The sequence below is a fragment of the Schistocerca serialis genome, chromosome 5 (assembly GCF_023864345.2).
Source record: "Schistocerca serialis cubense isolate TAMUIC-IGC-003099 chromosome 5, iqSchSeri2.2, whole genome shotgun sequence".
NCBI lineage: Eukaryota > Metazoa > Arthropoda > Insecta > Orthoptera > Acrididae > Schistocerca > Schistocerca serialis.
In genome coordinates, this window is record NC_064642.1 from 213,327,551 (window position 1) to 213,349,482 (window position 21,932).

General features: G+C 43.6%; 1 protein-coding gene across 1 annotated transcript; it reads left to right on the forward strand.

Annotated features, from left to right (window-relative positions):
* Positions 1 to 647: 647 nt before the first annotated feature.
* Positions 648 to 17,961, forward strand: LOC126480935 (uncharacterized). The gene is made up of 3 exons (XM_050104348.1): positions 648 to 1,323; positions 14,470 to 14,592; positions 17,758 to 17,961. Exons 1-2 carry the CDS (start codon positions 671 to 673, stop codon positions 14,537 to 14,539), a joined length of 723 nt encoding a protein of 240 aa, XP_049960305.1. The 5' UTR covers positions 648 to 670; the 3' UTR covers positions 14,540 to 14,592; positions 17,758 to 17,961.
* The last annotated feature ends 3,971 nt before the right edge of the window (positions 17,962 to 21,932 follow it).

Below are 21,932 nucleotides of genomic sequence, written 5' to 3' on the forward strand. Positions count from 1 at the left end.
CGAACCTGCGACCGTAGCAGTCACGTGGTTCCGGACTGAAGTGCCTAGAACCGCACGGCCGGTAGAAACCATATGAGTTAAGCCATTAATTGCAACTTTTGTATGACATCGTCTAACTATGTACCTGTTGTATTCTTAGCATTAAGGATGGCTAGTTGCTAGCTGAAATCTAGATCTGCCAATAAAAATGCCAAAGGATGACTGATAGCTGAAATGTGTTATTTACAAATCAAAATAACGGTCGCTGCGTGCAGCAGCATCTGAATGTAGCGTAACCTGATGAAGTACTAATGTATTTTAATTTGGCGAATAAATGCTTCTAAACTGTAAAATGTTCTCATTTTTTTAAAAATAATCTTGTGTCTAGTAACTTTCACTCTTCTGTATATCAAACCCTTAATTATTCTGACATGGCACGAAGCACTTCGCTTTGCAGCGAAAATCTTCGCTCGGCCAGTGAAAATGTGATTACTCGTTACAAACCACCTGGAAGCCGTGTGTGTACCGCAGTTTTGAGGGGAACCCCAGACGTGAGTAGTAGCAAATAGGACCAACCACTGCAGGTCAGTGAGTAACCACCGCGACCGGTCGGCGGCGCAGCGACGCACTTCCTCCTGCTCTGACTCAATAAAGGAGATCGCGGCTGCGGCGCGCTCGCTCACTTCCTGAGATGTCCGCCGTGTCGTACCTCCTGCTGGCTGTCGGTGCCGCTGTAGCCGTCCCGGCGGCGGCCTACGTGCCCTCCGATCACGACGTCCGAGGTCTCGAGTCCGAAATGCAACCACAGCCGCAGCCGCAGCTCCTGATCTACTTCCCCAAGACGACGGAGATCGGCTGCTTTGAAGGCGAACAACCGCCCTCCGGAAGCAGAGGCGTCTTCTTCCAGCTGGACAGGCTGCTGGGCCTCGACTACACGTGCAAGTTCATCACGTACAACATGCGCGACTACCGCGGCACCACGGACGCGTACCGCTTCCGCCGGCTGGTGTCCATGTACCCGGAGATCGTGAGGCCGAACCGCAAGCTGCAGTGCGACCCCAGCTCCGGCGACCTGGAGGAGCCGCAGGGTGCCGAGTTCGTGATCCTGCGCGACGGCGTGAGGAGGAGGTGCCGCATGGTGGCCGAAGCCGACTCGCGCGCAGACGCCGGCAAGCTGCAGCTGCTCGAGGGCTACAAGCGCCTGCCGGGCGGCGCGCTGCTGCTGCGCGCCTGGTACGACCTGCCGCCGCTGTCCAGGAGCCGCGGGCTCGGCCGCAGCCGCAGCCGCTACGGCAGGTCCCCACAGCTGTCCAGGGCTCAGGAGGCGGCCAGAAGGCAAGACAGGTCAGACTGATTTTCTTTTGACGTGAGAACGTCAGTCCGTCAGTCGGTCGAAATTTCTTCTCATACTGCTACTCCAGTAGGCCTAGAGTCTTTTCCGGTCCCACCATCTCATCCTTAGTTCTCCCACATTTCTCTTTCCCGATGGCTTCTGGTGTATTTCCGGTTTAGGAGTCTTTGTGGCTATACACGAACTACGGGGTTTTTCCATTTTTATTTGTATTGGATTCCCTTCTGGGCTATTGGTTAGTTCCGTGACTCTTCCCTAACTATTTCGTTTCTATTTCTGTCAACACTAGCGTAGTTTTTCACAGAGTTTAGAAATCTCATTCCTGATGCATCTGGTTACCTTAAATCTTTCGTTCTCAGAGTCCTACTTTCCGCCCCATATAATAAAGTAGAAACTACCATGACTTCATAAAATTTCAGTTTTGTCTCTTTCCTTGATTTACCCTTTGGTGTTCTTGTTGTTCTGCCACACATACGCTGGTTAGTATTAATTGATTTTCTGTATATTCGTATCTTTTTCGTATGATATGATGCATCCTAAACACTTGAGATGTTTTACCTGCCCTATCGGTTTATTATCGAGGACTAGTTTTGTTGCCGCACGGGGTTAGCCGAGCGGTCTCGGGCGCTGCAGTCATCGACTGTGCGGCTGCTCCCGGCGGAGGTTCGAGTCCTCCCTCGGGCATGGGTGTGTGTGTTTGTCCATAGGATAATTTAGGTTAAGTAGTGTGTAAGCTTAGGGACTGATGACCTTAGCAGTTAAGTCCCATAAGATTTCACACACATTTGAACATTTTTGAACTAGTTTTGTTCGTACCGGGTGAATATCTGAAAGCGCTGTGGTTTTAGTTTTATTTACGGATATATTCGGATTGTAGCTTGTTGAGATTCCAGACAAGGTTCAGTCCCCCTAAGGGACTTCCTTCTTGTGAGCATGTGGGTGGTAACCACAAAGATTATTCTGACATTTCTTCCACTTACCTGTGTCAGATCTCTGTTTTCTATCTGCCTCCCTTGACAACTCTCTTTTTTCTCCTGCCCCAACATAATTAGATATCGAAGCCCGACGGTATCTTTCATTTTCATTTCCTATCGCTAACTGCGAAGAAACCAACGGTAGTTAGGGGGCAGAGGAATCCTCTGGAACGACTTAACTGGCGGAAGAGGTATCTACAAAGCAACTGCAAAACGCTGGTGTGGCACCAGTTGCCTGAGACTGCAGTCTTGTGTGCGAGTTGCGTTTACGAGTGTGTGTGTGTGTGTGTGTGTGTGTGTGTGTGTGTGTGTGTGTGTGTGTGTGTGTGTTGTGTGTGTTTGTGTGTGTATGTCTGTAGTCCATTTTTGACGAAGGCCTTACGGGCCGAAAACTTTATTTATGACAATCTTTGTTGTGCCTATCTGCGACTCAGCACCTCCGCTATATGGTGAGTAGCCACTTTCCTTTTCATAATATTGATACTTAAGTTACATATTCATACGAAACACTTTCTATTATTTTATCCCATGGATTTCGAGAGGAATTTACGGCATGGAGCCGAAATGCGAATACAGAAATCTCTCGGCTGATAGTGTGGAAGGCAGACCCATAGGAACACTGTACACCTCAATAAAGTCATCGATTTCCCTCTTTAGACACCTAAAAAAGTACTGTCTTATAGAGACTAGGCTTTTAAACAATTAGATTAAGATTTACTGTCCCAGAATTACATTAAAAATAAAAATAACTCCCACTAACCAATTGATACCGACGTTTTCAGGCGGTTTATCTAGGTTTTAAGGCAAATTCTGTAAAGGGAAGTCCCTATCCTGATGTCAAGTATTCCCAGTTGGAACTAGCTCTGCTCCATTGTCAGCGTGCTGAAACGTCACTGTGTCTAAAACGGGTCATTACTCGAGCGGACCGCCTTCCTTGATGAATGAGAAGCACTCTGCGGCATTGCTCACCTTCTTAGCCTGCATTTCCTACGATCTCTTGCCCAGTGCATATTTCTAAGAGACTGGAAAAAGTGCAGGTGACTCCTGTACGTAAGAAGGGTAAACTATCTCTCTATATCCGTATCCCGCTCCAACTACTGCTGGGTCTGGGTCCTGACGAGTCCTCTCCATGTGGCTCTGTCCTCCCATCACTTTTCATCGTCCACTTCCTGCCAGGTCACTCCTCTCCTTTCCAGAGATATTCTCACTCCCATTTCCCACCGTGTTCTTGGGCGCCCTCTAGGTCTTTTCCCATCCATCTTTAGTTCTTCCATAATTGTGGGGAGTCTCTGCCCATGCATCCTCTTAACAGGCACATACCATTTTAATCTCTTTTTTTTTCAATTTCTTCTCTCATACTTTCTTGTTTAAAGTCCTTTCTAATCTTTACATTCCTTACTCTGTATATTCTTGCTTTTCCCTTAACTGCTCTGAGAAATTTCATTTCCCCTGCTTGCAGTGTGCTCCAGTCCCTTTCTGTCATTGTCCATGTTTCTCCACCGTAGGTCACAATAGGGAAGTAATAATTCTTATACATCAGGAGTTTTACTCTTTCTGAAACTCCCTTATTCCAAATCAGGTGTTTTATTGTTTGGTAGAAATTGCCTCCCTTCTGTAACCTCCCATTAATTTCGTTAGTTATTCTTCCATCCCTAGATATTTCACTCCCTAAATAAGTGAAACTTTCTACCACTTTGAGGGGGTCTCCATTCCAGGTAATATTTCCGTTGATCTCTTGCTCTCTTCCAAATACCATTCCTTAACTCTTATCTTTGTTTATTTTTAGTCCATGCCTTTTCTTTATCTCCCTCCACGCATCAAGTTGTAACTGTACATCTACCTCTTTACCTCTTTATCACACCATATTACCATATCATCTGCAAAAATGATCTTTTTGTCTTTTTCTTTTGCTATATCTTTAACTGCCCTATTCATTCCATTCATCAAAACATTAAAAAATGCAGCAGACAGAGTACTTCCTTGCTTAAGTCCTTGTCTTATTTCGAAGTATTCAGAGTTCCCCGTTGGTGTTCTAGTTCTACAATTGTGTCCTCTGTACATTTTCTTTATTAATTAATGTGTCCATCATCTATATCTATCTTCTTCATTTCAAGGGTAAACTAATGGGCCAGAAAAATTACAGTCCAAGAACGTTAACATGGATTGCAAGATTTTCTCACTTCCAATATAATAAATCTTCTTCAGACGGGAAAACTTGTGTCTACGAATCAGCATGGCTGTAGAAAGCATCTAGTGCGAAACTCAGCTAGCCCTTTTCTCATTTGATTTCCTACGAACTACGGATGAAGGGCAATAGCCAAGTTCATATTCCCAGATTTCCGAAAAGCATTTGACACTGTGTCCCACAGTGGACTGTTAACAAAGGTACGAGCATACGAAATAGTTTTCCCGATATGTGAGTGGTTTGCAGATTTCTTAAGTGACAGAACCCAGCACGTTGTCCTCGATGGTGAGTGTTCATCGGAGACAAGGCTATCGTCAGGAGTGCCCCAGGGAAGTGCGACAGGATGGCATTTATTGTATATACACATAAATCGTCTGGCGGACAGGGTGAGCAGCACTCTACGGCTGTTTGCTGATGATCCTGTGGTGTACTGCAAGGTTCCGACCGTTCAGTGATTGTGGAAGATGCAAGGTGACTAAGGGGAAATTACTAGTTCGTGTGATGAATCGCAGCTCGCCCTAAACGTGGAAACGTGTGCGTCAGTGCAGATAAGTAGGAAACCAAACTCGTAATACACTGATACAGTATTAGTAGTGTGTCGCTTTACACAGTCACGTCGATTAAAAATCTAGGCGTAACATTGCAAAGCGATAAGAAATGCACAGGCTTGTCAGGATTGTGGTTGTGAAGGCGAATGGTCTTCTTCGGTTTATTGGGAGAATTTTCGAAAAGTGTGGTTCATCTGTAAAAGAGACCGCATGTGCGACCTATTCTTGAGTACCGCTCGGTTGATTGGGTTCCCCACCGGGTCAGATTAAAGGAAGACATTCAAGTCATTTAGAGGCGGGCTGCCATGTCTGTTACTGGTAGGTCTGAATAAACATGGAAGAGCTACGGAGATGCTTCGGGAACTCAATGGGAATTCCTTGATGGCAGACGATGTTCTTTACGAGGAACAATACTGAGTTAATTTAGAGAACTGGCATTTGAAATTGACTTCAGAAAGATTGTACTGCCGTCAACGTACAGTATATTTCGCGTAAGGACCACGAGGATAACATAAAAGAAGTTAGGCATATAGGCAGTCGTTGCCCCATAGCTCTATTTGCAAATGGGTCAGGAAAGCAAAAGACTTGTAGTGGTACACTGTACCCTCCACCATGCACCGTACGGTGGCTTGCGCAATATGTATGCAGATGTAGATGTACTGGAAAAACTTCTCACTGATTTTACTTGACACACAACGAATTTCTTTCAGGAGCAACTCTCTTCAATTCTGGCTACCACTTACACACAACCACTTTGTTTATACACTCCTGGAAATGGAAAAAAGAACACATTGACACCGGTGTGTCAGACCCACCATACTTGCTCCGGACACTGCGAGAGGGCTGTACAAGCAATGATCACACGCACGGCACAGCGGACACACCAGGAACCGCGGTGTTGGCCGTCGAATGGCGCTAGCTGCGCAGCATTTGTAACCGCCGCCGTCAGTGTCAGCCAGTTTGCCGTGGCATACGGAGCTCCATCGCAGTCTGTAACACTGGTAGCGTGCCGCGACAGCGTGGACGTGAACCGTATGTGCAGTTGACGGACTTTGAGCGAGGGCGTATAGTGGGCATGTGGGAGGCCGGGTGGACGTACCGCCGAATTGCTCAACACGTGGGGCGTGAGGTCTCCACAGTACATCGATGTTGACGCCAGTGGTCGGCGGAAGGTGCACGTGCCCGTCGACCTGGGACCGGACCGCAGCGACGCACGGATGCACGCCAAGACCGTAGGATCCTACGCAGTGCCGTAGGGGACCGCACCGCCACTTCCCAGCAAATTAGGGACACTGTTGCTCCTGGGGTACCGGCGAGGACCATTCGCAACCGTCTCCATGAAGCTGGGCTACGGTCCCGCACACCGTTAGGCCGTCTTCCGCTCACGCCCCAACATCGTGCAGCCCGCCTCCAGTGGTGTCGCGACAGGCGTGAATGGAGGGACGAATGGAGACGTGTCGTCTTCAGCGATGAGAGTCGCTTCTGCCTTGGTGCCAATGATGGTCGTATGCGTGTTTGGCGCCGTGCAGGTGAGCGCCACAATCAGGACTGCATACGACCGAGGCACACAGGGCCAACACCCGGCATCATGGTGTGGGGAGCGATCTCCTACACTGGCCGTACACCACTGGTGATCGTCGAGGGGACACTGAATAGTGCACGGTACATCCAAACCGTCATCGAACCCATCGTTCTACCATTCCTAGACCGGCAAGGGAACTTGCTGTTCCAACAGGACAATGCACGTCCGCATGTATCCCGTGCCACCCAACGTGCTCTAGAAGGTGTAAGTCAACTACCCTGGCCAGCAAGATCTCCAGATCTGTCCCCCATTGAGCATGTTTGGGACTGGATGAAGCGTCGTCTCACGCGGTCTGCACGTCCAGCACGAACGCTGGTCCAACTGAGGCGCCAGGTGGAAATGGCATGGCAAGCCGTTCCACAGGACTACATCCAGCATCTCTACGATCGTCTCCATGGGAGAATAGCAGCCTGCATTGCTGCGAAAGGTGGATATACACTGTACTAGTGCCGACATTGTGCATGCTCTGTTGCCTGTGTCTATGTGCCTGTGGTTCTGTCAGTGTGATCATGTGATGTATCTGACCCCAGGAATGTGTCAATAAAGTTTCCCCTTCCTGGGACAATGAATTCACGGTGTTCTTATTTCAATTTCCAGGAGTGTATTTTAATCTCTATGCGAGGGTCATTTAATAAATAGTACTCATAGTTTAGTATTTATACATCTGTACAGATATTCCATAGGCCAGTTTAAGCTGTACAGCGGAGGGTGTAAGTACCACTAATATCCATTTTCTTTTCAATTTCATTAGCGTACTCAGCGAGTCTAAAATGTCTGTCCACATGTTTCCGCATGTACACTAACCTCTTTTACCTAATTCACATAAACACAGCGCGTGATGTACGATGTTGACGCCGTAACTGGTGCACAATATTCTTCGGACTCGCGTTAACCAAATTTACGCAATAGGATTTTACTAGAACTACTTCGTATTCCTACTAAGTATTCTGATTTAAGTTCACCAAGCATTTCCGTTACACTGTCACTTGTTCTATACAGACCAATTGTGATCCCAGCATGGCATCTCTGAAATCATTATCTGCTGTTATGGCGACTTGATCACATCTCCCAACACTGTAACAAAACTCTGCTGTCTTGTATGTGATTGACCTCACAGATGCATTTTATTTTCCCAGAACCATCCAAAAGTCCTGTATTCATCTTCGTGAGTAATAGTTTTATGTGACGGTCTCATTCCGTATCGCTGATTAGAATGGCCTCCAAATTTTTCTACCATGAGTTATACTCGAGACGTTACCCACTAATCTTGTAGTGGGGTACTGGTATACGGTACCTCCTTATTTTGGGCATTATCTTACATTTATCCACATTTAAGAAGACCTGCCATTCATTATCTTAGGTGGGTATTATGTACATATCTTTCTGCATCTGTTTACAATGGTCCAATGCTGATGTTTTCCTGTACAGGACCACATCGCCGCTGACGCTGCCTGATAAATATTTTGCATGTGTTGAAAACATTAGAACAGAGGTGGACAAGAATTCGGACAGTTAGGCATGCCCGAACACGAGTGCCGTGGCGCTCAACCTCGCTACCCATTTCTCCCACCTCCACATTAAGCTGTCTGTGGGTGAGCGCCGGCCGGAGTGGCCGTGCGGTTCTAGGCGCTACAGTCTGGAACCGAGCGACCGCTACGGTCGCAGGTTCGAATCCTGCCTCGGGCATGGATGTGTGTGATGTCTTTAGGTTGGTTAGGTTTAATTAGTTCTAAGTTCTAGGGGACTCATTACCTCAGAAATTAAGTCGCATAGTGCTAACAGCCATTTGAACCATTTGTGGGTGAGAAGGGGGTGGAGGAGGAACCTGCGAATGCACCACATTTAAATGGCAGTGCAGTCGCACTGCTCACGGGCTTGGTTTTATATTGAAACGTCCCATTAGAAAAATTATGATTTACTGTGCTGGTAAACTTCTATGTTATTTGATACAAACACAGCTGAGTAAAACTGAACGTACTCAGACATTTCTCTCTTTACTAATTGTGATCATCACAAAACTGACACACAATATTTTTCTCTTTTTTTATAAAATTTCCTTTTCTGGCGGACACACGTCCATGTCGTCGGCTTATAGCAACCTCTCAAAACTCTGGCATCTCTCTCAACACATCCTCCACTGCTGGCGGCTCACCTCCTACTGCGCAACGCTACGCCCTGTTCACATCTAACTGCCAAACACTACAATAGCAAATATTCCAACAATGCCAACCAGCCACAGACTGCACACAACACAGTCAGTGATTTTCATACAGAGCGCTACGTGGCGCTACCAACATAAAAACCTAAACAGCCTACTTACAATATTTCACATTCCTCAACAACATGTGCCACAAACAAAGCAAACTATGAACCGTATTTCATTATTTTTGGCGCAATGAATACGTAATATAATTTTTATCTGGTAGGGACCGTCAGCATGTGGACAGGCGCTGAAAATTATACAGTTTTCGCACTCAGACTTCCATGTTCAAATGGTTCAAATGGCTCTGAGCACTATGGGACTCAACTGCTGAGGTCATTAGTCCCCTAGAACTTAGAACTAGTTAAACCTAACTAACCTAAGGACATCACAAACATCCATGCCCGAGGCAGGATTCGAACCTGCGACCGTAGCGGTCTTGCGGTTCCAGACTGCAGCGCCTTTAACCGCACGGCCACTTCGGCTGGCAGACTTCCATGTAATAGTGACTTATTTAGTTTCGTAATCGAAAAAAGGTTTTTCACACTCATATGTTGGTCGAAATATTATAGTAGCTGTGAAACCTCATTATGGAGACGTCGAAACTCTACCTGAGGAAAACGATGTAAACGTCCTGCACCGTTTTAACATAAAAGGATTTGTCTTTAAAACGAAAATTATATTACAGATCAATCAATTACCTCAGCACATGCACAAGAGCGCTTTCAGCTGAAAAGACAAACAGTCTCAAACGCAGATCCAAAACAGATGTAAGATTGCCGTTGTCTTCAAAATGTTCGGAAAACTTTCCATGTAATTCTTTCAAGGCCACAATTAATTCTTCTAATCTCACGTTTTCTTTAACACCAGTGACCTTAGGGAAGTGGTATGAATTAGTCAGAATTTGTCCCTTGTATCCTCATCAAATCAGAAATAAGTTGTTTCTCACCTTGCAGTGTCTTATTGTGCACAGTGTGCAGTCAAGTCCACATACAACGAGAGGTCTGCAGCCCATTCTGGACGCTGTATTTTTCCATTCCTTTGTTCTTCATAAATTCTTAATTGAAAAATCATTCCAATTACTCTCCTTGACTTAACAAACGTACATACAGTTATATATAGGGTGTCCATACCTTCCTTCACTTCCATCTAAAACTGTGAAATAATGTAGGCGACTTCAAAAATTTTACTATTCGTAGTGACTATTTCTTCACGTACTCAAAGACTGTAAATTTAGCGCAAAGTGCTTCTTCATGTACAGAGCAATGAATTCCAACTGTTGATTGTTGTAATTTTTCCTCTTTCACTGTCTACTAAACCTGTAAACTTTTTCTACATGATGTTGTAATGTCGCTCCATAGAAAATTTGCGCTACCTGTCGATTATGCAATTTCATAATAGGTACTAAGAATTCTCATCCCTCTCTCTGTCATTCCCATTCAGTTTTAAAGTCTTGTGTCAATAGATCGCTACATTACTTGTTTTTGTGTAAACAGGACCTATGAACGTCCTTCATATCACGAACAAGTAGTGAAAGTTTGGTTGGTTGGTTGATCTGGGGAGGGGACGAAACGGCGAGGTTATCGGTCCCATCGGATTAGGGAAGGAAGTCGGCCGTGCCCTTTCAAAGGAACCAGACCGAGATTTGACTAAAGCAGTTTAGGGAAATCACGGAAAACCTAAATCAGGATGGAGATATGCGGGTTGTAGTGAAGGGTAAATAGTACTGGTACCACACCCAGCATCGAATTCGCACGGTATTCTTATGGGTGACAGAGAAACACACATCAGACACTCCTCCACACAAACCCGACTTGAAAGACGTTAGGAGATTGCGCAAAGAGCGGTCATGAAACCATCCCTTCTCTTGGGGCGTTGATTCACACACATTCCGTGGTATAAAACGGCAGTTCTTTGTGTGATGAGTAACATGATGATGTTCATGACAACGTTCGACACTGCTGACAGCCCTCGAACGATTCATCCTTCCGCTAAGGACATCGTGGGGCTGCAAACGCTTGAAAGCGATCTGATAGCTTTGGGGTGTAGCACGTACTCAGTTCCTGCTCTGAGATACACGGTGCAGCCACTACGGACCATACAAAACTATTCGACAAAATTTGAATGTAATCTTAAGCAGCAATGAGTGTATCTGCTTTTTCAATCATCAATTTCTGCTCTACCCTGTGACATGATCATTGGGGGGGGGGGGGGAGGGGGGTTAGGTTGCAGCACTGAAGTATGCGTAAATAATACTGGAGAGAGCTCCTCTAAGAACCCCCCCTCCTCCGAGTTCAGCAACAACCTCGGGGCCACTCGCATACGACTGTTATACACTTAAGAAAGGTTTCCAGAATGAAATTTTCACTCCTCTGCAGCGGAGTGTGCGCTGATATGAAACTTCCCAGGAGGTTAAAAATGTGTGCCGGACACCGGCCGAAGTGGCCGAGCGGTTCTAGGCGCTACAGTCTGGAACCGCGCGACTGCTACGGTCGCAGGTTCGAATCCAGCCTCGGGCATGGATGTGTGTGATGTCCTTAGTTAGGTTTAAGTAGTTCAAATTTCTAGAGGACTGATGACCACAGCAGTTAAGTCCCATAGTGCTCAGAGCCATTTGAACCATTTTTGTTTGCCGGACCTTTCGCGGGCAAGTGCTCTACTTAAGAAATGTACCTGTAGAAAGAATTCGACACCTATTCAGCTGACTGCCGCTCCGCTGCTGCTCTAGCCCCCATTTGCGGGTATGCGGAATCTATTGGATGTCGAAGAGTTTTCCTGTACGGCGCGGATCGAGTGCGATATTGACTTAGTGGCCAAGGTCAACAGGCTCCAACTGAAGTGCGGACAAGAGCGCTAAAAAAGAAAAGTAGAAATTGCTTGTCGGTTACTGACAGAATCAGTGAGTTTTTATTTATTAAATTCTTAACTCTTACTTCTATACGTTCTCGATGTACTACACTTAAATGCTATTAAAGAAAGTCATATCGCCGACGAATTGAAATTTCACTATCCCTAATAAAAACAGACACAGTGTAATCTTCTGATAATTTACACATGCGACACACATAGGGTTATCAACATAATTTTCTGAAATATCTGTTCTTGTCGCCTCGCCTTCTTGTCGCCTTACTGTCACCAAGGATACTAATAACAACTTCGATTTGAATATTGATATCTTTCCACACTGGATTTTAAACCAAGTTCTGATTTTTTTTTTTTTTTTTGTCTTTGATTTGCCTTACCGCTTCTACCAAGTCTAGGATAAAGAGTAGACGAGAAAGACTTCATCTGTGTGAAACACCTCTTTAAATCGAGAACATCTCCCTTGGTATTGCATTGTAATTGTTCTCTCTTGTTTCCTTTACATATTGAATGTTACCCTCTTCTCCTAGTGCTTATATCTGCGTAGAACTGTTGATTCATGTTGTATATAAGATTCTTGATATTTTACTAACATGTGTTTGATTCTCAATACATATTTCGGCCATATCTTCCATCTTATTTGTAGGTGGCAGTTACTAAGGTTGATCCAGCATTTCTACATTCAAATCGCTCCTACGCCATGATAAAAATGATGGCAATAACTGAAGAAAACTTCGCAATCCCAGATCGCTGAAAATCATTTTACTGAATGACCTGTTTCGACAGAGCTATATTGTCGTCATCGGATCTATGACAGCGTAACTCTGTAGAAAGCTGTCATCCAATAATTTGCTGTTTTTGTGAAGTTTTCTTCAATTATCGCACAGTGCAGGTCGCCCCAGACTGACCATGTCAGGAATGTAAAACTGATTCTGTTGCCTACTTGATATTTCAGAATCAATGACCACATGCATTCGTAATCAGTACCGCACCAGCACCGACTTCACTGCGGAAGAAAATGGTCGGCAGGCTATTTCGGAAGCTTGGACTCATTTTCTGACATAAGTCAGCTTTATGTGCATAGAACAGCGAGGATCTTTTAAACTGGAATGTATTCGTAAGGAGTGGCTTACTGTCCATTGGAAGTATTTTTTTCGGCCGAATTGTTAATTATTCCGAGAATGTTCAATTAACGGATTCACTAAGCCACTGGCATCGATAGATATCAGTTTACCATTGTTTGCGATGAAATGTACTTTTATTGCGGTAAACGTCTGTTCATAGATGTCGATATTGTTTTCTTACAAAAAAAGGGAAATCAATTACCATCAACGCAAAGACTGGTTTGAACAGCACACAGCTGTACTATTCACGGTCGTTCTGAAGGTGGCATGCCGTTGCCTTCTTACAGCCTTTGAACTAACTTACCGAGTCAGTTGCAAGAGGACCTACAGTTAATGTGAACCCTGAACAACGGTACAACTTCACATTTTTCACATTAACGGACAGTTGTCAGGATCTGCCGAAAGTAATGACTTGCTGAAAACGGTAAAATACAAGCATATCTTTAATATTTAGCGAACCTGTGTAATTTCTTTGTAGCCTTAGTTTACTTGTGTTCAACCCATCGGTTATGTAAGACACAAATTTCATTAAATACAAGTACTGTTGAACACTAAAACAACACCGTAACTACAGAGTAATAGTAATAACAATGACCTTAGTCATTTTCTCAAAAACCACCAATTATTCCTCTTTCCCTTGCGTTGTTGTCGCTTCTACGGAGACAACTGCACATTGTCTCACCTCACAGGTCCTGCCAGTTTTATAATTTTACTAGTGTAGTGGTCCCGGCGGAGGTTCGAGTCCCCCCCCCCTTCTCCCCCCCCCTTCTGGCATGGGTGTGTGTGTTTGTACTTAGGATAGTTTAGGTTAAGTAGTGTGTAAGCTTAGGGACTAATGAACTTAGCAGTTAGGTCTCATGAGATTAAAAAAAATTGCTAGTGGCTGCTGATGTCTTTCCCGTCATGACGAGTTACGTAACCTCAGATTGATGAGAGACCCGTACACCAAGCAGTTTGACGAATCGTGAAATCTGTGCTATGAGTATTTCTGTAGGCTAGTGAGTATTTTTGAAGGATGTAGAAGAGACACTAGTCTAGTGTTTTCTAGACTTGTGAGGAAATTCATCAAGAAATTCACTCTGTCTAGTTTACGGGATCAATAACCTGTCGCGAATAGTCAGTCCCCCTGTCTGACACATTTAATTCCTTTATAATTTATTTCCTTAAATCATACGACTGTGTCATCTTTAACTGGAAAATTAATCGGCATTTTATTTGGTATTGTTAATGTTATTGCACGAGAGAATACTAAGCATACGGTAGACAGGAAGTTACGTTGCAACGTTTTGTCTGGTCAACAAGGCCCATGCATTTTTTAATCTGTTTCGTGGGATAATAAGGCATTGTGGCAAAATAAATGTTTCTACTGCCGAAACTTAAAGTACATTCAGTAATGGAACTGGAATATTATTTAAAAGCTTTTCTGTTCGCAACATGTTACGTTACAGAATATTTTCTTCTTAGTGAAGGTGCTCGGTAGCGGAAAATTGGCTCCTCACAAACTGAATGAAGAAATATGTTTCTTCCGGAACGTGTTTTCTACTTCAAATGAACATACTGCTAGTACTGATTCGGTTAATAATTACCTGATTCCTTTCTGTGAATAATGTGTTCGTGGTAGGGTGATGGTGCATCAGTGTAACCTGCAGTCCTGCTCCTTGCAGCGCTGCGGCGGCTGCAGCCAGGATTCATGCAGAGACTCAGAGGAGGAAGCTCAACGGCGGTCGCGGCTAGAGGGACCAGCTCTGCAAGATGCGCGGGGACCAGCCAGGATTTCTCATCAACAGGTAAATTACTGTGTTCTATCGAGAGCGAGTCGCTTGCACTGCAAAAGTTAGTGACAACGTACATTTTTGCCAGCGTCCCGAAAAATGGGGGCACTCGGGAGTGCTGAAAAGTAATACCACCGAATTTTTACGTGGAAGCTCTTAATGCATTTTAAATAAAAGAATTGTTACTGGCATTCTACATCGCTATTTTTCGCGTCTACGGTTTACAGCTTTATGCCACTAGATGGGAAGCCGGCCGCTGTGGCCGAACGGTTCTACACACTTCAGTCCGGAACTGCGCTGCTGCTGCGGTCGCAGGTTCGAATTCTGCCTCGGGCATGGATGTGTGTGATGTCCTTAGGTTAGTTAGGTTTAAGTAGTTCTAAGTCTAGGGGACTGATGACCTCAGATGTTAAGTCACATATTGCTCAGAGCCATTTGAATTACTAGACGGGTCCGAATTCTAGCGTATAACGTAGCGGTGCGTGAGCAACTGCCACCCGTAATCGAGTTTCGATTTTGAAGAATTCGTCCACACACGCAGCATACTCTTCTTCGGCACACAAGCCTTGAGACACCTGCCTACAGTCCCGACTTGGCCCCATCCAAATTTCATCTGTTAGAGACCTTCCATGACTTCGCTTTGATAGTGATGAAGCCGTGCACGCAGGGGTGAGGTGGCTCTGTCGACAAAGTCAAACATTCTACAGTGGCGGTATCAATAAGCTCGTCTCTCGTTGGAAGAAATGTGGTCTTCGCCAAGGCGTCAATGTTGAGAAATAAGAGAGCAAGGGAGTAAGACATGAAGAATAAACATGTAGAATGTTAATAACGCGTGTTTTATTTTAAAAAAGCTTTAAGAGGATTTACATAAGAAATTCGGAGGCATTTATTTTCTGCACGCTCTCGTAGTTTATCAGCTAATATAAATTTAGTATTTTGAAACTTTTCCTTAAATACTTTTCTATAGTATAACACAGTGTGAACGATAAACAGTACAGAGAACAGCAGAATAGAAGCTTTAGAAATGCGCTGTAACAGATCAAAGCAGATATTACATTGATAGGTAGAAAAAGTAATGCAGAGGTAAGGGAACTAATCGGAGAAAAATAAAATTTATGGCAAAACTTTAAAAGAAGAGGTTGCTTGATAGGATTGATCCTGAGACATCAAAAAATCGTCGATCTGGTGACGGACGGAGGTATGTGTGTGAAAAAATAGCAGATCACGGTAAACAATTTCAAATGGATGTAGGCTGCAGGGCTCATGAAAAGATAAATGAGCTCGTACAGGATAGACTAGCTTGGAGTGCCGCTTGAAACCCGTCTTGAGAATGAAGTTCACAACGCAGCACACTTGTTCTAAGATAGGGCTGTCTGTTTACACCATATCCCAGTGAAATGGGACTGAGATTGGAGGTTACCGTCTGTGAAATCTGTGGAGAGGACTATAAGCCTGAGCGTTTGTTTTTCAACCAAGGCAGTTGTGGTGGTGGTAGTTCCTATGGGACCAAACTGCTGAGGTCATCGGTCCCTAGACTTACGCACTACTTAATCTTACTTAAACTAACTTACGCTAAGGACAAAACACACAACCATGCCCGAGGGTGGACTCGAAACTCCGATAGGGGGAGTCGAGCGATCCGTGGCAATGCGCCCCCGACCACGCGGCTACCACGCACGACTTCAACCAAGGAAATTCTGCCTAAAATCTTGATGGGCTCAGGGAAATTCGAGCTAATTTTAATTTATCTCGGTGACAATGCGTCCAAGACAGCAGTAGGAAAGCCTAGTGTGACTATGTTACTGTATATAGGAAAATGCAGCCCAGTGCACTTTCGTGGCGTTTTGTCGACTTTTGAAATTACAGATACTGTGTACAGCATGTGTTACTTATCGCAGTGAACTCTCGCATGACATTTTCCTGTGGTACACTAGAGGAGGTCAGTCTCTCCAGGCAGAATCTACATGGACACCTTGTACTGCCGCATGCAGCATGCAACGTTCCATTGTACGACGAGCCAGAGATGACTCAGCAGTGCCAGTAGGCTAGAACGTTTAATTATTTTTTAAAAATCACCAGTACAGAGCTAGAGAAAATAGGACAAGCTCACTCTTGTAATACTTTTAGAAAAATATTTCGCCAGTGTCGACTGGAACAATCTAAAGCTCCGAATTTTTGAGGGATATAACGTAAGGAGCGAAAGATTATCTACAACTTGTACATCAACAGGATGGCAGTCGTAAGAGTCAAAGGACACGGAAGGACGTCAGTAGTAGAGAACGGATTGAGACAGGGTTGCAATCTAGCTTCCTTGTTAATAGCTCTCTGTATTGCACGAGGCTTGACTGTATGTTGTCTGTGAAAGATTTAAGGTTTTACAGGGATCTGAGAAGAGCTCCTCTAATATGTTCGCAAAAGCGTATTCCTAAACTCTTTGTTGACCTTAGCAAGCATGGACCTTCTCTGGTCCCTCTCTATCCATGTTTCTGCGAAACGATTTAGGGTGAACGTGTCTCTCGCACCAATTCCGCAACAGAATAACAAATTTTGGCACGCCTATGTCTCTTTTAGCTGCGAGGGATGCCCAACTGTGACCAGAGAATCGTGCCATAGGAAATGCAATTCCTGTTGAAATGTAAAACTGTGCTACTGTATACTTGTCTCTCACTCATTGGAATGACACCTCATTGTCCGTAGTTACTGTGCTACAGTTCGTAATATATTTGTAACACTATCATTGTGTCCCATGAGGAATTGTCAGTATTCAGGGAACTGACAGGAACAATCACTCGGAGCAAGGAAGTCTAGTAAACATGGTTCTAAAATAAATACCTTAAGAGCTATGAGCACTTGTTCAGTATACGAGATGTGTTTCGCAGCAGCAAATATGAGCAAGAGCTCTTAGTTCTTAAGGCATTTTTCTGGTTTGTTCCATACTATCTCTGCCAAGATATGAAAAGCAAAGACCTTGCCTCAGAAGAGATTTCTTTTACATTATCGAAGACGGAGAAGTGGTCATAGCTCCAAAGACAAGCATTATACAACCCATGTTTACAGGAGCTTTTTGCTTGAATGATCGTTCCTGTTATATGCTAAAATATTGATCATTCCTAATAGGATACTCTGTATAAACACAATAATCCTGTAAACAGTTCAAAGCTTTATTTTTCTTCCTTACAGGCAACATCGGAGAAAATCCTCAATTCGCACAATATGTCTGGACATTTTCCCAGTTTGGTGTCGTACTGAAGTCCATAAAGAGAGGAATTGAGTCTACGATCTGAAGAGCAATTCGTTTTATTGCCTTCATGTGAAGAGTCCAACAAAACAGAAAACCAAAATTTTATATTTGTGTAGTAACAATAAAAAATTTAAACTACAAAACTGAAACAAAAATACCTTTATTTGGCCTGACCACAATCTTATTCTGTACACATCAGTTATTAGTATTCAATTGAATTCTCATATAAATTACTTTGAAAGTTGGACGCAGACATCGCACTGCACCAAATACTATTAAGGAGGAATTGGTTTCAAGTTCCATTCGACTTAACAGCAGTTTCCTGTTCTTTCCTTGAACATCTTGTTAGAACTTTTACCTCCCTTCAAGAAGAATCTGTGCTGTTGCTATGTCTCTAAAGATACTGTTGCCAGAAAGCTAATAAATTTCATGAAGAGAAATAAGATCGTTATGTGCTGATACTGATTAACACGAGAAGAAATTACGAAGCCACATATGTTCTGGACGAGAAAATATCGTGACGATGGCAAAGGAATTTATTTTTTATAGGGCATCAATAAAACTATCCATTTAAGTTTTCAAACAAGTAGTTTGTGAAACGTAAGATTGTAAGTAGGCTGTTTAGGTCTTTTTTATTGGTAACGCCACGTAGCGCTCTGTATGAAAATCACTGGCTGTGCTGTTTGCAGTCTGTGGCTGGTTTCCATTGTTGGAATTTGCTATTGTAGCGTTGGGCAGTTGGATGTGAACAGCGCGTAGCGTTGCACAGTTGGAGGCGAGCCGCCAGCAGTGGTGGATGTGGAGAGAGGGATGGCGGAGTTTTGAGAGCGGATGACCTGGACGTGTGTCCATCAGAGACAGTAAATTCGTAAGACTGGATGTCATGAATTGATATATATATATATATATATATATATATATATATATATATATATATATTATGACTTTTGAACACTATTAAGGTAAATACATTGTTTGTTCTCTATCAAAATCTTTCATTTGCTAAGTATGCCTATCAGTAGTTAGTGCCTTCAGTAGTTTGAATCTTTTATTTAGCTGGCAGTAGTGCCGCTAACTGTATTGCAGTAGTTCGAGCAATGAAGATTTTTGTGAGGTAAGTGATTTGTGAGACGTATAGGTTAATGTTAGTCAGGGCCATTCTTTTGTAGGCATTATTAAAAGTCAGACTGCGTTGCGCTAAAAAATATTGTGTGTCAGTTTAAGCACAGTCATGTATAATTTTTCTAAGGGAACGTTTCAAGATAAATGATAATTTTTACAGTTTCATGTGTACACGAACGGGTGTATAGGAATGGAAGGTGCTGCATACTGAATGACATAAGATGGAAATGTTTGAAAGTCGTTCAGTATATCTGTTAGATGACAATCAGTCTCTTACAGAATGGTACGTCATACAGGTTTCCCACTCAGATATCGCAGGTTGCGTTGAAGTTCCCGCAACGTGAGTACATACGTGTATTAGATTGAGTTTCGAGACTGCTAAACGCTTCTGACTTTCAAGATATGTTTGTACATCTTTCCGACCTAAAACCAGATAACTGCACCGGATTTGAAAAGAAATTCATATTTATATTTTTGTTTATCAGAGAATCAACAGATCTCATGTGAGCTATACATACCGGCATCTCCCGAGGCACGTATCACTGTCGTCAGACGCGTTATTGTACAACAGAGAATACTTCAAAAGATTCTGGTCCGGAAACAGGCACCAACTAGTCATCTAACGTGTGGTAACTGCCTGTCGGCAGTTGGCGTACCTTATTTTGCATCACTTCAGATGTTAGATGTAATGTATCCTGGATCTTCGTATCGGTATAATGCAACAAGAGTACTTAAGCGACACGTGTTTGAGGTTTGCTGCGTGCTAAAATTTTAATATGAAATATTACAGTAAACCTCGGTCACTTTCTCGGGCGCCATTTATTCTGAACTCATTACTGCATTGTGACGTCGGTGTATTTCTTTCTCAAAGCATTGGTTAGTCGCGGTCATGCTGCATTATTAGCCGAATGTTCATTGTTCACCACTGCGGGACACAGCAGCAGAAATCTCCTGAAGATGGCAGACTGCTGGATCGCCAAAATACTGAATGAAGTTGAATTTAGGATCCTGCAGCAAAAGCTAGGAGACTTCTAAGACTTATTAAGCCAGAAAGGCCTATGGGGTCACATCACTTGATGCACGAATAAACAAACTGTTCTCTTTCAGTACAATGTTCCATGTTTAAATTAAAACGTACACGAGTGACTATCACGTTGGTCCTGTGCTGTGACATAGACTCATTCAGATGAGGCCACGAATTGTGTGGAACTCATGCTAACTTGACGCTATATTGACCTCGGTGTGAGGGCACTGCGTGCTGAGAGGGGAGGCGTGGTCTTCAGGAGCTCTTCCTGCCATTTGTCGTTGCAAAAAGCAGTGACCTGTCGCTAATGTCTGTGTTGTCGATTCCCATTGCCAATTTTGGTGTGGCTATGCATTCTCTTTACAACAGCACAACAAGTGTGATAGGTGAGTGTTTCATTGAACAAGGTGACAAGTAACGACAGTAATGTTACATTGGGAGCGTTAGTTGCTCATTTCGTTTATTTCCTGTAGTATTTTCTGTATCTTACCAGGTTTTGAACGGTTCTCTGCACAAATCATTGAGTGAGTATTAACTCTGAGACTGACCGAGCTAGCTGTTTGGTGGGAACTTGGACTTTCGTTACTGAGGACGGCAGTTGAGATCCCCATCCGATCGTTTCGTGAATTTTCCTAAATAACTCAAACCAAATGTCGGGATGGTTCATTTGAAAAGAACACGGCTGAATTCCTTCACTGTTCTCCCAAATCCGAACTTGTGTCAATGACGTCTGCGTAGTCGGGAAATAAAACGCTAACGTTCCCCCTCATTTTAAATTTTTGTTTATCTTCTGACTACTGGAAACTATGTATTATTTCTGTAGTTATTTAGTCAGCATATTGTATGCATTTCCTTTTCGTTCTGATTTATCACATTATTTCAATTACTGGGCTGAGTTAGGTAAATTCACTTGTTTTTCGAGCTAGAGCCGAGAGAGGTGATAGGATGTAGTGCACAGTATGTTGTATTTGTGACACCTGAATTGACTTTTACCCGTAATGCCCAGACTCTCTTTAATAAAATCTTAAGTTTATAATATGGTTCATATGGCTCTGAGCACTATGGGACTTAACTTCTGAGGTCATCAGTCCCCTAGAACTACTTAAACCTAACTAACCTAAGGACATCACCCACATCCATGCCCGAGGCAGGATTCGAATCTGCGACCGTAGCAGCAGCGCGCTACCGGACGGAAGCGCCTAGAACCACTCAGCCACACCGGCCGGCAAGTTTATAATACCATTATATATTATCACAATGATATTAAAACAATTGCAATAGGAAAAATATTTAGAGTAGCTGATGTTTTCAGTTGTATGTGCCATAGGGCATAAACGTAATTTTTCTAGTACCACTAAAACGGACGCATGTTCCACAAATGTTCTGGGAAAGTTTCTACGAAGGTCTCATTTGTTAAGAACTTAGATGATGTAAAATTGTGTCCTACATAAACATATGCTAATGTGAGTGGGACAAATCGTCCTCAGTTTGCTTCCCAATTTGGTTACTTCTTCACCCACACTACGCAACAGCCCCTGTTGTAATGTATAGAAAGCAAAACATTGTATATCAACCATTATGAATGTTTCATGTATCGTAGACTGGAAGAACTCTCTCTCGTTAATGCCCACTCCTGTGCCATCCTCCACCTCTCAGAAGGTCATTAGTCATCTTGTAACATCACAACTGAAAAAGGAGGTCCGGAAATGATAAAGGTGCCAACTGGATGAGGATGTTTCATGTGTCAAAGCTATTGCGTTAGCTCCCGGTGTAGGGAAACCTTGCGGTCGCGGTATCTGCTATGTTTCGTCAGGAAGTGTCTTCCGGAACACGTGCAGCAGGAATTTTGTGTAGCGTAACTCACATGTTTCACTTATAAATAAAAGGAGCATTTGGTCAATTGAGAAGCTATTCTGGAACAAATAAATAAACTTGAGATCAGTTTTCATTATTGGTGCTATTGCATTC